The sequence below is a fragment of the Gambusia affinis genome, linkage group LG18 (genome assembly GCF_019740435.1).
Source record: "Gambusia affinis linkage group LG18, SWU_Gaff_1.0, whole genome shotgun sequence".
NCBI classification, from domain to species: Eukaryota; Metazoa; Chordata; class Actinopteri; order Cyprinodontiformes; family Poeciliidae; genus Gambusia; species Gambusia affinis.
In genome coordinates this window covers 25,115,829-25,134,725 of record NC_057885.1, presented here as the reverse complement: position 1 = coordinate 25,134,725, position 18,897 = coordinate 25,115,829, and the positions used below count along the sequence as shown (strand labels likewise).

Here is an 18,897-nt window from a genome sequence, read left to right as displayed (position 1 = left end):
AAGACATGTCTTTGCCTTCTTTTCTTTGTCTTTCCTTTCTCTATCTTTTTCTCTCAGGTAAAGAATGTATATCTCTGTAACTCTGCGGTTTTCTTGTTAATTCATACGCTGTTTAGTGTGGAATTAAACTCTGTAATTCTGTGACGTCATCACGTATTGTTGTTTTCCTTGTCGCCGCACGTCGCCCACTGAGGGGACCTGGGATCTAGGAAGGAAGAGAGAGCCAAACTTTTTCCAAAATTAGTTAATAAATTATTCTTCCTTAACAAAACATCTTGACCTCGTCCTCCAGCAGACAGGCCTGTTATCAGATCGTTTATGGAAGAAAAAGAACTGATCAAAACTGATCATCTGTTTCCTCCCAGTGTGAACTGGAAACAATCTCTCCATTGATTAAAGGTTATTGATTTGTCTTCCAGTAAAAATTACTTCATTTTAATAAAGTTTGATTATTGAACATTTCTGGTCCAGTAAGAAGAATAAACATATTTTCAATTAGTAAAAACTAATTAACACATTCCCCATGAAATAAAGCTGGTTCTCAATATCCACCATTAATACTGAACTATGACATCACTGTGACATCACTATGACATCACTGAATCATTTTAATGCTTCAGTTTTAATTTTTTTTTAGTTTCCTATTTTAATCTCAGTAGTTTTAATTAATTGTTAGTTTAATGAGTTGGTGGAATAAAATGATTAAATTTAGTTTCCTTTGTTAAAAAACGTTTATATTTGAAATATGTTTCTGTTTATTCCACATGTAGAAGAGAAACGACAGAACTGAGTTAGAAAACCAGGCAGGTTTTAGAAATAATAACAGACTGAACTCTGTGGCTAGAAAACAGATTTTATCTACAAGGAATGAAGATAAAAATCTGGTCTAAATTACTGGTTAATCATTTTCCATAAACAATTATAATAATTTTCATTAAACCTGCTGAAGGTTTAATATTTATTTTTACATTCAAAGTGATTCACATGATAAAAACACAAAGTCATAAAATCACCACAGTAAACTTTACATTTTGAAATCATTACAAGTAAAATATTGGTCAATATTTCATTAGAAAAATTCAGATTATGGTTTTTAGTTTACATCTAAAGAAACTCAGAGTTTTGGCTCCAGAGTTTTACTTCCAACATTTCTGGTTCCCCTAAAGCTAAAGAGTTAATTTTATTAATAAACTATTATAATTATTAATAATTACAGACATTTATGAAGATTCAGATTGACAACATGTTTGGTTTGGATAATCCTAATCCCTACATGTTTGGTTTGGATAATCCTAATCCCTACATGTTTGGTTTGGATAGTCCTAATCCCTACATGTTTGGTTTGGATAATCCTAATCCCTACATGTTTGGTTTGGATAATCCTAATCCCTACAGCTTCCTGCTCCCTTGATCTGATCAGTGAACATTTTAAAGAGCTGCAGGTTTTGATGAACTTGGTTAAATGAATCCAACAGCTGTTAACTTGTTAACCAGAGACGTCCTGGTCTCTTGGGGAAACTCTCAGTCAGTGGTGCTGGATTCATCCTGCAGTGGCAACAGGGATGGAGTCACCTGGCACTCTGTGAACGTCAGGGTCAAAGGTTACATGTTGCCTCATGGTAATAATGTCACTGGGAACTTTCACAGCCATCAGCTCTGGAAAAGCTGCAACTAATGTCTTTAGAAAATGATCAAAATATATAAACTATTTTACCAGAATAAGGTGAACTGTGACCTGAATGCACCGTCAGAGGATCCAGCTGCAGCCTGATGGACCTTCACTGTTTAATGATGCATCAAACTTTTACAAGTCATCACTGAGTGAGAATCAGTTCTGAAAAGTTTTCACCAGCGATTAGTTTGGTTTGTTATTAAAATCATTAATGATGTCATTAGTAAAAACAAACTGCTTTACAAATAACCATAAAAAATAAATAATTAGGTAAATAAAACAGCAACAGTAATGAACAGCGGTGCAGGAGAAAACTTTTGTTTTCCACAGCAGATGGTGAGAAAATCAAACAATTTCAATAAAGTTAAAGTTTATTTTCAGGAGAAAAACCAGTTGATTTCCTATAAATTATTGTTTTGAACAAAGTTTCACTAACGTCACTAACTCAGATTACAGGGTTTGTTTTTATTGCTCTGCTAAACATTATGAATTTATTAAAGCGTCATAAAAAAACGTCTAAAACTAATAACTGATCAGGTTATTAGTTTTGGGCTCAGGGTTAAAGAAAAACCCACAAATGGACCTCATGGGTTGGAATCTGGACCTGGTGACCTGGTGACCACTAAATAGAGAGAATTGATCACTGGAATGGATCTCAGTTTCAGTTCAGAACCGCTTCAGTCCAGTTTTAGACCTTGTGCTGTTTTATAACTTCTTATTCTTGTGTTTTATGATGTAAAGCTTTGAACTGCCTTGTTGAAATGTGATAAAATAAACTTGATTGAATTATTAATTCAATCCAGGATTGAAAATCAAGGTTGAAAAAAAAGAACCACAACTATAAAATATGAAAACCCTCTGAGAATCAGAGTGTAGAAAACCCTCTGATTAGTGCTGGTTCATTAAATCCATTAAAATCTTTACATTTTGATGGATGAGAACAAACATTAGAATAGTTGAGGGAAAAATACACATTTACTTCAAACTGTTGCAAAAACAGAAAATCTGCAAATGAAAAGCAACATATTAATAACATAAAGAAAAAAAACAGAATGTAATGTGAGAAGATGGAGGGAATGGGGACCAATGTGGGAGACGGACCCAGTACAGGGAGGCACCGCGGCTGAGAAGAGGAAACATTGAAGAGAAGGAGTTTTGATTGATGTGGCTGCAGTTCATGTTTTAATGTTGCAGAGCAGTTTTTGGAAATAGTTTAAAGTTTAAACTGGCATTGTTAATTATTTTTATTACTTCTCATCGTCAGAGAGGCAATAAAAAGCTAAAAGAACAGAACATTAAACCCAGATCAGCTGAAACGCTTCTGGATCAACGGATCAAAGCTTTTTTCTTCACTTCTATCAGCAAACTCTACACTGAACGATCTGGACATTGAATCGTCCCTGGAGGTCAGAGAGACACTGGAAGAGATTCTGACACAGGATGGATGGACGACCCAGAGAGAGAAGAGGAAGAGCCAACAGCTGAGATCAGAACCAAAATCCATGGTAAGGAAATAAACCTGATCATTGAGAGAAAGACTCAGAGGATAAAAAGTTTTCATCCTAATGAATGTTCTGTTGAATAAAGTATTTCTTCAAAAGTTACTAAATATGTTTAGTTTGAAATAAAGGACTTTACATTGATTACAGTCATCAACTGTTCTACAGACGGATCAGAAACGAAGCAGCAGAGAACTGATGGCTATTTTCTACCTGATCAACCTTTAAAGAACATGACCTGCTGAGGGTCATAATTAATAAGTTACTGTCTAAATATGTGACCTTTAACCTCTACTGAGACCTGTCAGGTAGGAGAGAAGTATAGATCATCATCAACTGATCTGGATCAGAACCAGGAAGCTGCTGGTTCTGATCCAGAGACAAACACTCACCTGGAGAACGAGGAGCCACAACCAGGCTGACGGAGCTGATCAGTTTCTTCTCAAGGTCTGATTTAACAGCGTGACATTCATACGTTCCCCTGTCATCAATCGTCGTGTTCTGTAAAATCAAAGACGCGTCTCCTTTCTGTATCTGACCAACCAGCAGATCAACCCGGTCCCTGTAAGACGGATCCTGGTTTTCTAGATCAAACTGCAAATTTCTGTACAGGAGGACGTATCCTGTCTTCAGATCAGTTCTGCTCCACTCTGACAGTTTGATTTCTTCCTGGTCAGTAGATTTACATGGCAGAATGACGTTATCTCCAGGTTCAGCTGTAACTGTCACGTTGTTCTGACCTGCAGGAGAAAACAACACAGAGCAGAGAGGTCAGAGGTCAAAGAGTGATCAGTGTGATGAAAGGTCATGGTCGAATAAATATTCAGAAAAAAAAACCATGTTTTTATGAAGACAATTTTAAATAATTTTAAAAAACTATAAAAATTCTACAGGACTCATTTTTAAAGACAATAGTTAATGAAAACAGCCATATTTAAGTTTTTAAAGCTAAGAATGAAAATCTAATGGATGAGATCAAGACGGACTTCATGATGTGGAACATTCTGCTTCTCTCACTAGTAGGGAGGATTGAAACCATCAGAATGAACATCCTGCCAACACTTCTCTTCCTTTTTTAAGACCTCACCTATAAAAATACCCATGTTCATATTTAATATTCTAAATAAATGGCCCTCAAAATTTATCTGGCTAAACAAACGCCCCAGAATTAGATTGGAAACTCTTATGTGTCTGAAAGAACATGGAGGACTAAACATAGCAAACCTTAAAAAATACTGCTGGGCCGCACAAACTAGATCAATAACAACATGGATACGCCAAGATGAAGATTCAATCTGGTGTAAGATGGAACAAGGTGATTGCCAAGACTTATTTCTTGATACTGTCCCATTTGTTAACCAAAACACATGGACAAAAAATAAAATTAATAACAAATGTGTTAAGTTTAGTATCAAAGAGATACTAAATCTACCCAATTCCTTATGTAGTTATATAAATCAACCAGAACTCTGGATTTCTTCCTACATCTGGATTTCATAACTGGGCTGAAAAAGGATTAGATCTCTGTTAGATCTAATTCTCTATTAATCTAATTACTCTAATAGATCAAATGTTTGAAAACTTGATGTCCTTTCAACAACTTCATCAAAAACACAACCTTCCAACTCATGACTTGTATAAATACCTACAAATGAGGCATTACTTGCATTAACACAGGGAATGGAGAGTCTTACAGATGCCTCCCTCTAGGATGGACAATTAGTTTCTCTCTGTAATAAAAGCAAACATAACTACCAGATTCTAGAGGTTTAACATAGAAAACTGATGTAGATTAAACCCTCTGAGCTTGTTGGTCTTTAAATCTGCAGCCAAGTTGTTCCAGAGGTTAAACAGTCAGATATTATCAGGGTTTATTTAGTAAAAAACATCATCAAATGTTCTTATTCCATAACTTCATGACCTTTGACCTTTTCTCCTCTGGTCTGTTGAACAGCTTCAGTATTTTATCGGAGGGCGGCGGCGCCTGCAGTATTTTATCGGAGGGCGGCGGCGCCTGCAAGATGCTCCCTCTCTGCCTACCTTAAGATTTTCTTTGAAGTAAAAATAGAAAATAATAATTTCTGAAATTTTTATTATCAAACTCTCTTTACAATTAACAAAATTGCAGAGAAAAAAAGATCTTATGTACCAAAACATCTTGTATGTAGCACGTCTGAGTCTGTGGGGGTCAAAGGTCACGCCAAAGCTTAAATCTTATCGGTCAGTTTGCTTTTGTTCATTTGGTGTTTTTTCTGTAAGGTAAAACTGAATGATCAGAGTTTGAACCTCCTGTAGTTCTGAGAGCCGTTTGGATCCCAGTGGAGCTTTTTACCGGGTCGGTTCTGTTGGGTCGCCGGTTTATGAGCTTCTTTGATGTTTCCTGACCTGGAGAGCTGATGGGTCACCAGTTAACTGACCTCTGCTGCTCTTCCTGAGCGTGGAGCTAAAACTGAGGGTTAAACCATTTAATCTAGTGGAAACGTTCCCAATGAATCAAACATTGTTGCTTCACCTTCTGCTCCTCTGGACTCTGACACCACCTGGACCTGGAATCTACATCCTCCTCTGGACGTGGATCTACTGGGTTTATAGGGATAGCTTCCATGTCTTTATTATTCAGCATCGTTTGTGTAAAAAATATTTTTGTGCGATGGAGATCTGGTTGAGCTCCTGCAGGTCAGTGATAGTTTTACCTTCTGATCTGTCGGACATTTTTATTTCGACATTTGCTGGTTTCAACAGGCGACCCGTCAACTTTTAAGTTCGTGAAACCACAAAAAAACCTAATAAACCGGCCACCTGCCAGAACCACACACTGTAAAAAACTCAAGATCTTAGAACTACAGGAGATTCAAACTCCACTCATCATTTTTAGCTCACAGAAAAAACAAACTGACCAATAAGATTTAGGCTCTGGCTGCTCAGAAAACTGAGTTTTCTGAATCATTCAACTTTCTGCCCAACTAGTGAATTGTTTTCAGTAAACTGTCCTCATTATTAGTTCTAGTAATAGTGATCAGTGAGATTAAAGGATCATAATAACCTAAAACTGTAAAATTAAACTGAGCTGGAAATGCAGAATAACAGACTATAAAGTTATAAAAATACATAAACCAGGATAAAAACAGTTTTAAAAATGATGAAAACAATCACAACACGGCGGAGATTAAAGTTAATTCTTCAGCAGCGAGTAGTTTGATGAATCTGTCTGTGTGTAACTGAATCTCACCTGCAGCAGAAACAAACTGGCAGAAAACCAGAGACAGCAGGAACAGAGACGCAGGCAGAGAGGAAGACATTTCCTGGTTGCAATGTTTCTAAGTGGAAAATATTTCCAGGAAACACCAAAAACATTGAAGTTTAACTTAGAGCAGAACAACCTGTTAGGAGAGCAATGAAACTAGAATAAATTAAAGTCAGGAAATAAAAGACTCAGAGATGTGCAGAGGAGGAAAGGGTGGAGTTTGTCAAGAAAACCTGAGATCATCCCACTTCCCCAGGCTGGAGATTTTAGTTTAACAGTAACAATAAATAAAGTTTTCTTTAAAATGAATCAATCAAGTCACATCTCGACCCAACAGTAAACTTAGACTTCAATAAAATCAATCTGGTTGTGTGTTGGTTTTGTCTGCTTTAAACTTGCTTTAATTCTATTTGTTTTTTCTATCTAATCATAAGAAATCAGTCAGAGAGACGAGACAGGAAGATCAGGTTTCCTGGAAAAAGAGGAAGTAAGTTTGCAGATTTATAAAAATAAATGAGGCTATTCTTTGTTTCAAAGCATGAAAGTTTTAAAGAATAAAATCTAAACATTTTGAATAACTGGATAAAACCCAAAGTAAAATATTTATATTAATGTTGGTTTACTTATAATAATACTTACACTTACATTGGGGGGAACAATTACATGTAAAACAAGAAACTGTAACTTTGGTATCATCCATCCATCCATCTTCTAACACCTTGTCCCTAACGGGGTCGGGAGGGTTGCTGGTTCCTCTCCAGCTACGTTCCAGGTGAGAGGCGGGGTCACCTGGACAGGTCACCAGTCTGTCGCCGGGCAACACAGAGACAGAAAGGTGAGAGAACCCAACATGCACAGGGAGAATATGCTGACTCTGTGCAGAAAGACCCCGGGTCAGGTCGGGAATCGAACCCAGGACCTTCTTGCTGCAAGGCAACAGTGCTACCAACTGCACCACTGTGCAGCCCTATGGTATCAAATAATTACAATAATGTGTTATTATTGGTTCCTTTTCAGAGAATATCTGTAATAACTCACATTAAGATTATAATAAACATTGAACTTGAAATGGTGTAAAAGGTGTAACTATAATTAAACATCACTGATGTGTTGGAGGTTAGAGGAGAAAGAGGAACTAACAGGAGAGCAGAGATGATCAACACCTTATTTAGAAACAGGTGGTTGAACAACTTTGACGTTTCAGAGAAAAGGTTGTGCAGACAATGGATGTAGAAGGTTGAGCAACCTGAGACATTAACACAGACATCAGGACACAATGTCTCTAAGACAGTGATGGATATGAGATCATCTGTCCAAACAGGCAGCCAATGAATCATCAGCATCAGTGATAAGCAATGCAAATGAACCAAAAGGTGGATGAACCCTATAAAAGGTGGGAGCAAAAGAGGAAACTTTGGTTGGATCCTCCAGGCAGCTTCGAGTCAAGATGGAGATGGACAAAGAACTCTGCAGCTGAAGAAGAGCCGGGGCCACAGAGCCGAAGACTGTCCTGTTCATGGGGACCAACCAGTCTGCCGCAAAACATGTGGCTTCAAATTGCACTTCTCTCATCAGCTGGGTTCAGACCCCAAAGACGAAGATGAAGATAAAGATAAAGAAGAAGATAAAGGAGAAGAACTGATGCCGTCCTTCCTGCCAGCATCCTGTGTGACCTGAGCATCCATGTAGAGACAGAATCTCATCAGACCTACAGAGATCCCTGCCTTCATCACTCATCCTCCTCCTCCTCCTTCATCATCAGCCCAGTTCTGGGGTTGGAAACACCAAACTCCATCCGTGTCTCAAAGGTTCCCTCTTTAGTCCTCAGTGTCAGCTTTAGGGAAAGATCGACTAGATGATTGATTTTACTATTTGATTATTTCTGCTGTACTGACCCTTGAAAAAATGTCCTACTAATAAAATATTTAGCATAAATAAAATCTAAAAGATGTTGTGGACATTCAGTTAGTGAGTCGCCTTAAAGTTCTTTGATGGTTGTAAAACAGCTCTGAAAATGTTTTATAATTTGCTTTTAGCCCAAAACTAAATGTACAACATCATCCTTGGGACTCGCTAGAGTCACTAAAACCAACCTGGTTCAGTAACAAGAGCAAGTTGTACTAAAGAGGAAGAGAGACCGTTAACAGGTGAAACTAGTTGGCTGCAGCTGATCAGTCTGGATGATTCACAGGGGAAGAAGGTCGGGACGCCTGGATGGAGGTCATCAGGAACCAGGAGAGTCTTTCTGGACACCAGCTTCAATCAGAGTTTACTTCAGTTCTGGATGAATCCCAGCAGATTTAGGAAATTAACCCGTTAGATGGAGAGCTGGTAGCAGAGGATCAATCTGAACATCCAGCCAGAACCAAAGCTGAACCCAAACTAAACACATGCAGGAAAAATTACCCAATTTCAGCCACTTAATTATAAAACCCTGGAAGAAATAATAAGTCAGTGAAGCTCCAGTTGCTGCTGTCTGGATGTTCTAGATCTATATTCTAGATCTATAACTCTAGAACGTTTCTTTAAGTCCTGCCTGTTGCTGCTGATCTGATCCAAATAGTAACTCATGGATCTCATCAGGCTTTGAAAACAGCAGGAATCAAACCACTGAGAAAATCACTACTGCAGAACTACAGGCCGACCTCTGACCTCTGACCTCCCATTCATCACCAAAGTTATTGAAAAAACAGTTTAAACAGTTAAATAGCTTCCTAATAATAACCAACTGCTTTGACTCCTTCCAGTCTGGTTTCCATGGTTACCGCAGCACAGAGACTGGCCTAGTCAAAGTGTTCAATGACATCCATATAAATACGGACTGTGGGAGAACCACAGTGCTGGTTCTGGTTCTGGTTCTGTTGGACCTCAGTGTTGACCAGGACATATTACTGAATGGACTGGAGAGTTGGGTCGGACTCTCCGGTCCAGAGATTAACTGGTTTGAATCGTACATAAAGAACAGGGATTTCTTTGTTTCAATTGGAAACTTCTCATCAAAGAGGTCAAAGGTCACATGTGGGGTACCCCAAGGTTCAATCCTAGGACCCTCTTATTCAATATCTATATGCTCCCACTGGCTCAGGTTATAACAGGAAATAATATCAGCTACCATAACTATGCAGATGATACACAGCTCTACATTATGATGTCACCAGGTGACCTTTGACCCCATCCAACCACTGAACAGATGCTTAGAACAGATAAATGTGTGGATGAGACAAACTGAAGTTATTGTTGGACCTAAAGAGGAACAATCTAGAGTTATAGATCTACAGTTATAGATCTAGAGTTATAGATCTAGAAAGAAAACCAAACCAGGAACAGGAAATGGTGATGATGTTCATGTGTTTTTGTTTCTGTTAGATTTTCAGATTGATCAGAAAATGTTTCCTAATGAGGATTTCCTCCATTTTAGATTCAGTTCATGTTATTTTTTAGAGTCTGAAGAAACAATAATAATTAATTCAAAACTCAAATGGGGATTATTTTACAGATGTTCATGCATTTAATATATCTGTCTACATAAACAGCATCAGGTTTTATCTCCTGTCAGCAGCTAATAACCAAATAATGAATAAAAATCTATTAATGTTGAGATGTTTAAACTGAGCAGAGGAACTGATCAGCTTCTGGTCTCCATCAGCCTGAAGTCTCATTTCATCACAGGAACAGAAACTATCAGTTTCTAAACTTAGGATCACAATAAACGTAGAGATGAAGTTGACTTCACAGGAACACAAACCACCAACTTCTGCTTCTGTTCTCAGATCAGAGCTTCTGGGACTTTGACTGGACCGTTTGGGTCTGAAAAGACTCCAAATAAGGAGAGAAAAACGGCTGGTGATCAAAATAATTCCTGTTCATGTGGTGGGCGGGTTGCAGGCGGCCAGTGAAGGTGGCCAGTGTTTACTGGTTACTGGTGGAAACGTGTCGCAGACCGCCATGTTTTCTGCTTTCACAGCTGATTGTAAAACCAAACATCCAATAAAAGTTTCTTCAAACCACTTCGTGGCACTGGGGTCCAGTTTCTGTATGCAGGCAAAAGAAGTTTAATGTCCAAACTTGTTGATTGTTCTGGATGGTTCCTCCATCAGTTCCTCTGCTCAGTTTAAACATGTCAACATAAATAGATTTTTATTCATTATTTGGTTATAAATAAAGAATAAATCGCTCCAACCCTAACTGTGAATATTGTCACAATTACTTTAAAAGGAAAAGGAGCTGTTCCCTCAAACATGTCCGTAATTCCTCAGGATGATGTTTCCAGTAGTAACAGCGGTTTGGTCACTGGTCTTTCCAACACACTGGTCTTGGTTTGTAATCACACAGAACGCACCAAACCTTTTCCATCCTGGTTTACATTCAAGACTTTGGCCATCATCCATGATCCTCTTGGAGCTGTAGAGTCTGTTATTAAGACAACATCTCCAGGAATGAGACATCTTTTAGTTCTTGTCCATTTTTGTCTTTCCTCCATCAGAAGTAAGTCCTCAGAAAACCATTTCTGTTGTAAATTTCTGTTGTTGTCCAAACTGAACAATAGATATTTCTGCCTTGGCCAAGTCTTCAGGACTCAGATTTTGTTTCTTCAGAGTGATCCTGAACCTTTCCATCTCCTTTTCCAGTTCTTTTGACTTTCTGGATCATTTTATTCAGGTCTGCAGCAGCAAACTCTTTCCTCTTCTGTTACAACATCAGGATGGTTTTCAGCTTTAAAAAACAGGCAACAGAGGTTTTAAGGTTTGTTCAAGATTAAAAATGATGACTCAGACAGTTTGTAGCATTTTGTGATTCATTCACAATAACCCCCATTCGTGAACAAGATCCCGAGATACTTAAACTCCTCCACTTGGGGCAGGACACCCCCTGACCTGGGGGGTTGGGGGGGGGGGGTCCAGGATGGGGGAAGAAGGGAGCGGGAGATCGACAGGCGGATTGGTGCAGCGTCTGCCGTCCAGCGGGCGCTGTATCGGTCCATCGTGGTGAAGAGAGAGCTGAGCCAAAAAGCAAAGCTCTCGATTTATCGGTCGATCTACGTTCCCACCCTCATCTATGGTCATGAGCTTTGGGTCATGACCAAAAGAACGAGATCACGGATACAAGCGGTCAAAATGGGTTTTCTCCGTAGGGTGTCTGGGCTCTCCCTTAGAGAGAGAAGCTCAGTCATCCAGGAGGGACTCAGAGTAGAGCTGCTGCTCCTTCACATCGAGAGGGGCCAGTTGAGGAGCATCTGGTCAGGATGCCTCCTGGACGCCTCCCTGGTGAGGAGTTCATGTCCCACCAGGAGGAGGGGAAACCCAGGACACGCTGCACTGTAAAAAGTAATAAGTTCACTTTACTTAAAAAAAGTTAGGAAACCGATTGCCTCAAAATCTTCAAGTAAAGTAGCTAAAAATAACTATGTTTAGACCACTCAGATAAAGGCAGTAAACTTGAGTGCCGTTAACTCAAAATCATTAGTAAAGTTGACTATAAAATGTCAATTATGACTACTTCAAATTGTGAGTTATGTCAATTAACCAGTACTCATAAAAATAAGTTATGCTTACACGTTTAAGAGTTCACATTACTTGCAAAATATCAGGAAACCGATTGCCTTGATATGTTCAAGTAAGATGAACCAAAAGTGTTAAGTTATTGGAACGAAGAGCCAACAGACAACAGTTTGAATGGGAAAAAATGTTTAATAATTAAACAAGTTTACCTTAAATACAAGGTTCTCAAGTGTGGTTACATACACACTAACCTGGAAACAAAGTTTTACATAAACTTTTTTAGGAAAAAAAATGACATGACTTTTTTTCTAGGGTAGCCTTCAATCTAATATTGAATCCTTCAAATGGCCCTCAGTCTTTAAAACTTTGAGAATCCCTGCTTAAATGTCTTTGTTGACTGGTGTGAAACAAAAACTCAATTCTCAATACTAGAGCCCAACATTTATCATAACATTGATAAAGTAAATAGTGAAGTAGTGAAGTGAAGTAATGTTTCTCCTCATTAACATAAAACCATTTAGTAGTCTGCAAGTGCAATGATGCTCTCAAAAAATAATCAAACAAGAAATAAAAATCACTTTTCCAATAACAATAACAACGTTGATCCATAATGTCACATCACATTCACTCATTGCATCAGAAGATTTTTGAGTGATTGTATTTTTGGTTTTAGGGATTTATGTCCAAGTGACAGAAGCACCCTTTGGATGAAGTCAAAGGTGTACTTCAGTTGTTGAGGGTACTCCAAATTCAGAGAATAAATAAGTCCAAAGAGCAAACACATGGCATGTGGAAGATTCCCAAGATCATTCATGACAAGACTTCCTTCCAAAATGATGGCAGTACTTGAAGACTGGAGGTGCAGTGAGTCAGTGGAGGCCTGCCTGTCCTCAGGAATGATGGTCAGGATCCCAATGGGGGTGTGAGACACGTCTGGGTCTTCGCAGTCCTAACAACAATAGAAGCAACACCACAATTACATATCAACATAACACTTCTTTAGGGTGACCAGACGTCCTCTTTTTCCCAGACATGTCCTACTTTTCAGACCTAAAAAAATGTCCGGGGGGAATTTAAAAATCGTCCAGGATTTTGGTCAACTGCCTCAAAACACATTACATAGCTTACAGTGCATTGTGATTACATTGCCACTCCGTTCCACTACTCCATTCCAGGTTTCTTTGTATGGCAAAGAAATCGGCAGCACATGTACACACATGTGCTGCCGATTTCTTGTGCTACCGCTGGTTCTACCCCCCCACCCCCCCGTTGGCGCATGTGTGTCCGCCGATTCTATCCCCCCGCCAACAAAAAAAGAAGTGTCCTCCTTTTCAGAAACCCAAATCTGGTGACCCTACACTTCTTCATCACGGCTGCTTCTCCTACAGTTTACAGCTGTCCCACCTATGGCAGTCTACTCATCATAAGCCTTCTATAACAGTACAGCGGCTTTTTTAACCCGCCAACATCTTTATCCTTATCCCGTTTCCTTTTTCTGTTTTGCGCCCCGGACAGCTTTTTTGCTCTGCCGCTCCATCTTGTTGCCACTAAATAAACATGATATTTTCGACTAACGTTAGTCCCAGGCATCGCTAAATCATTACACATAAAGTTAACCTCAAAACCTGGACTTGCGGATGAATTATATGGCCGAGATAACGAATATAAGTTTGCTAAAAAACAGTGGGACTTACCGTGACCAAACGTAGCTGCAGCAACCGCCGTATTGTTGACAGTTTGGCGTGTCTTGCAAACACGTCGTCACTCGTCAGTGTCCAATGCGCATGTGCGTTCAACGAGAGCTGCCGAATGATGCCGAGTTTTTTGCTGGTTATGCAGATGCGTTTTGCTCACTCATAACTCCAAGTTCGGGTTACTTGCTGCTGATGAGTTTGATTACTTGCCTCAGTAGAAAGTTGTCTTTGCTAAGTTTAAGTTAGTATAGTCAACAGAATAAGCTGGAATGAGTTCAGGTCACTTTTCTTTTTGAGTACACTTTACTTTTACATTTTACAGTGTGGAGGGACGATGTCTCTCTGCTGGCCTGGGAACGCCTTGGGATTCCTGGGGACGCCTTGGGATTCCTGGAGGAGCTGGAAGAAGAGACTGGAGAGGGAAGACTGGGCCTCCATTCTGAAGCTGCTGACCCCACGACCCGACCAGGAGAAGAGGAAGACGATGGATGGATTCACAGTAACACTCACTGTTGAGTCCCTTTTGACCTCTGGATCATCTGCAGGAATTGCATGGTGATCCACATCCAGTTTAGGATGTATGAACGCAGTACAGATCATTCATACATGATCTGTACTGCAGGGGGTCCCCATCAAATACAGGGATGTTTTGATCTGATCTGTGGAGAAATTCAGGCCCATTTATCCACCTCCTGCATTTGAGGAACTCCTCAGCTCTCATGCCTCTGGATCAGTGCTTCTCAATTCCAATCCTCAGGCCCCCCTCCTCTGCATGTTCTAGATGAGCCCCTATTTCAGAGCAGCTGATCCAAATGACTGCATTACCTGTTCAGGCATCAAGTGCTACAGAAGCCTGTTAATCACTCATTGATTCAATCCAGGTGTGTAGCAGCAGGCATGCAGGGCGGGGGGGCCTGAGGACTGGAACTGAGAAACACTGCTCTGGATGCATCCTCTGCAGGATTCTCCTTGGAGGAAACATATCTCCTCTGATTCACGCCTGTTGCTTCTTGGATGACAGAGAGTCTGTTTGCAACAAAGGTGTGAAATATTCTGGTTTCGCTGGAGATGTATTTTAGTACCGTTGTACTGTCAGTCTATATTTGCAGCTCTTTCTGCAGCAGTTTATTCACTCGGACAGCAAGAACAGCAGCTGTCAGTTCCAACCTGGAGATTGTTGTTTGTTTCATAGGAGCAACTCTTGCTTTTCCTAGAATGAAAGCAACATGTGACATGTTATTCTTTTCCAGTTTTAAATATGACACTGTTCCATAGCCATCTTGACTTGCGTCAGAGAAATGATGAAGTTGTGCTTTGTCTGGTTTTCTGATGCAGCTTGGTTTGATGCAACGGTCTACTTTAAAACTGGATATCAGCTGGAGATCCTCCAGCCAATCAAGCCACTTCCTAGAAAGAGAATGGGGAATAACTTCATCCCACTTCAAATTCTGTCGACAAAGATCTTGCAGTAACAGTTTAGCTGGCATACTGAAGGGAGCCAGCATTCCCAAAGGATCATACAGTGAGCTAACTACAGACAAAATGCCCCTCCTGGTGTGTGGGCGGTCCTGCACAGATGTTCTGAACTTGAACTCGTCAGTTTCAATGCTCCACTGTAAACCCAGTACTCTCTCAACTGGAAGTTGATCTTTGTCCAAATCCAGACATTTAATTTCTTTTGCTCTCCTTTCCTCTGGGATTGACATGAGCACTGTGCGACTGTTGCTTTTGAAAGCATGAATCCTCCTTTAGAGCAGAGCTCTGTCAGCCTCTTCACCATGTGCACTGCATCTTCTTAAACAGTCATCCACATAAAAGTTATTTTTGATTGTATCAACCACTTCAGCTGGAAACTGTTGTACGTTATCATCAGCAGTTCTTTGCAGAGCATAATTTGCACAGCTTGGTGAAGACACTGCTCCAAATAAATGAACCAACATCCTGAACTCCTGTGCAGGTTTTGAAGTGTCACCATCTTTCCACCACAGGGAACGGAGAAAGTTGACATGTTTCTCAGAGACATGCACTTGGTGAAACATGGCATCGATGTCAGCCATCAGTGCAACAGGCTCTTTTCTAAATCTGATGAGAACTCCAACCAGAGAGTTTGTGAGGTCAGGTCCCTGCAGAAGCTGACTGTTCAGTGATGCTCCTTTATAAGTTGATCCACAATCAAATACAACTCTTAACTTGCCTTTTGCGGGATGATGCACTCCATGATGAGGAATGTACCACAGTTGTCCATTACCTTTCTGTAGCTCATCTGCTGGTACAGCCTCAGCATATCCTTGTTGCAGCATGTTGTTCACACATGCAGTATATTCCTCCTTGTATTGAGAATCCTTTTCAAATCTCCTCCTGAGGCTCTGGAGGAGCTGCTCTGCAACACAGATGTTATTTGGCAAGCTGGGACTTTCACTCCTGAAAGGTAAGTCAATATGATAATGACTTCCAACAAGTTTTGTTGAGTTATTAACAATCTTCATAAAATGCAAATCCTCTCTGGACATTTCAGTTTTCTCCTCTGATGATCTTTCATTAAAGTCATGATTGTACTGATTGACCAGCATTTCTTTAAGATGCTCAACAGAGATCCTGTTGGCTGTTACAGCACTGCAGATATTTTTATTTCTACTGTTTCCAGTGCGCAGAAGACCATTTATGACCCAGCCAACTTTAGTTTTTACAGCATAAGGCCCACCATCCACACTGTTTATCACCTCCCAGGGCTCTAAAACATTTGAAGCATCAGTTCCTATCAATAGTTCCACATCTGCATTGATGTTATGAAGCTTAACAGGTTTAAGATGAGGCCACTGATCAATGTCCTTTTGCTGGGGAATATTCAGTGTAGAAACTGGCATAATCCTTTGAGTCAAAACATCTGGCAACATTATGAAGTCATTTGTTTTCAATTCAGAGATTTCCAAACCAGACAAAACTTGTACATTAACAATCTTATTTTGATTCATTGTTCTCAGCAGAATATTTGTCCTTTTGCCCTTTAAGTTCAGACTTTTTGCCAGAGTTTCTGTACAAAACGTACCTGAACTTCCTGGATCAAGAAATGCATAAGTTTCTACAACTTTGTTGCTCTTTTAACTTTTAACTGCAACAATAGAAAAATCAGCATCATCATTATGACCGGCCCCAATATGCCCACATGTCTGAGTGGTTGCAGTTGAAAAGTTGACATGAGACCTTGTTGTCTGTTGGGTTTGTTCTGAATATTGTTCTCCTGGTTCCTTTTGCTCTATGTGAAGAACCCCTGGATGCTTTTGGTGACACACGTTGCAATCCAAACGACTCCTGCAGTCTTTGCTTGTGTGACCAACTTTCAGACAACCGAAACAAATCCCCTTTTGTTTAATGAAGGTCAACTTGTCCCAATGCATTTTAGCTTTAAACTGCATACAGTTTTCCAATAGATGATTTCTTTGTAAACAAAACAAGCAGCTGTGAAGAACAGTAGACTTGGTCTTGTTTTCAATCGATTGAGTTCTGGCTTCTGGAATTGTGCTGACATTAGTGGAAAAACTGCTTCCTCTTTTTCTTTGCTTGTTGGAACTTGAAACTTTAGAGTTGATCACAGTTGGTGGGTCTTGGATGTTACCAAACACTGGATCTGAGGCTACTTTTACTTCTTTTACTATGAAAGCAACCAGATCAGTGATAGAAAGTCGGCCTTCTATCACTTGAAGAACATCTAGATGACTAATGTCTCAGTGAGATCTAGAGAAATTCATCGTGTCGCTTTGATTCCTGCAGCAGCATCTTCACAGGTCTGTCCAACAAATCAATCCTCCAGCTGCAGCTGATCCAGAATGCTGCTGCTGGAGTTCTGACCAGAACCAGGAAGTTAGAGCACAGAACACCGTTGATGACAAAAGAAAACTGACAGTTAAAAGATACCAGGATTAGATTCTCTACTAATCATTTTAATAACTAGAACAGATTACAGTTAAATAGGATTTAATTGACTCTCCTGTTACTAAAGATGAATTTGACAAAAACCTGAGACAATATAACATTTACTAATTTATTTAAGTGTCTCACTGAGTGACAGGCTGCCACAGTTTCACCAGCAGATGTCACTAGAGAGAAATGAATGAAGCATCAAGTGATGAACCTTTGGGCAAAGCAAAGCTTCACTGCTTCATGAAGCTTCATTTGACCATCACTAGTGGAGATTTAATGTTTAATAATAATGTTTAATGGAACCTCAGGTGAACAATGAGACATGGACCCAAACTCCGGTCGGCGAACTGAGACTTGACAAAAGCAGCAACACGACGACTCTGACAGGATCCATCAGGAAACGGAGGAAACAGATAAAGTTACACAACCATAGAAGAAGAAACAGGAGGGATCAATCAGGGACCTGACAAGACAACACAGGACTAAATGAATAATAATCACACAAACCCAGATCCTTACACATTCTCTCCATAATCTCTCCTAAACATAAAGTACAATTGTTCCATAACTGGAAGGGTTTAATAATTGGTTCAATAATTAAAGCTTCCTTCCAATCAGAGGATAATCTTCCTTCTTCCCAGATCTTATTAAATCAACCTAAAAGTTCTTCTTTTAGGTTATTTGCCAACAACAATATTTGCTGCATGTCTTCCTCCTTTCCTGTCAGCCTACTTTCATATAATGGACACCAGAGCCCACAAGAGATCCCTGGAGGGTTAAAAAAAATAAAAGTCCAACAGGTTCGGTCGGTTCGTCAGTCCAGCCACACGACAGGAGCAAATGAACAGAACCAGTTCCACTCAGAACATCCCGGTTCCACTCAGAACATCCTGGTTCTACTCAGAACATCCCGGTTCCACTCAGAACATCCCGGTTCCAGAAGGAAATCCAGTAAAACCCCCAACAAACCAAACTTAATTTAGAATAATCAAACATGATGACGATGTAGAAGCAGCAGTGATAGTTTGTTTTAAGAGATAAAAGATGAAACAAAAAGAAAAGTCGTTTGATAAAAGAGGCGGCAGCAGCTGCTGTATTTGCTGCTCTATGATTTGGAGGGAATTATTCTGTTTTAACATTTTAACTGAATTAACATAACCACATATAATAAACATATATAAAAATGACCTTTACATATAGTAATAAACATTTCCACATATCACCTCCGATGTCCACTGGACTCTCGGTTGCCATGACAACTGTTTGGGATTCCCCTCCATTCTTACGTCACTGAGCTCTGATTGGCTACCGTCACCGGAGTGAAATTGGACCCCCTCATTCTTCAAATCAGAGAAAATTGGTGTCAAACGTC

At 39.8% G+C, this 18,897-nt stretch overlaps 2 protein-coding genes across 2 annotated transcripts in view; one reads left to right on the top strand and one right to left on the bottom strand.

Moving 5' to 3' along the window:
* Positions 1–1,521: 1,521 nt before the first annotated feature.
* On the bottom strand, positions 1,522–6,494 carry LOC122820121 (myelin-oligodendrocyte glycoprotein-like). The gene is made up of 3 exons (XM_044097295.1): positions 6,401–6,494; positions 3,564–3,911; positions 1,522–1,580 (listed from the first exon to the last, which is right to left on the bottom strand). The coding sequence occupies exons 1-3, from the start codon at positions 6,468–6,470 to the stop codon at positions 1,522–1,524; spliced, it is 477 nt and encodes a 158-aa protein (XP_043953230.1). The 5' UTR covers positions 6,471–6,494.
* Positions 6,495–14,618: 8,124 nt separating this feature from the next.
* LOC122820832 (putative protein TPRXL) overlaps positions 14,619–18,897 on the top strand; it is an 18,363-nt gene continuing 14,084 nt past the window's right edge. The window contains exons 1-2 of the mRNA XM_044098461.1: positions 14,619–14,648; positions 15,971–16,035. Of these exons, the coding sequence (XP_043954396.1) occupies positions 15,999–16,035 (37 nt within the window). The 5' untranslated portion in view covers positions 14,619–14,648; positions 15,971–15,998. The remainder of the gene's footprint in view (positions 14,649–15,970; positions 16,036–18,897) is intronic.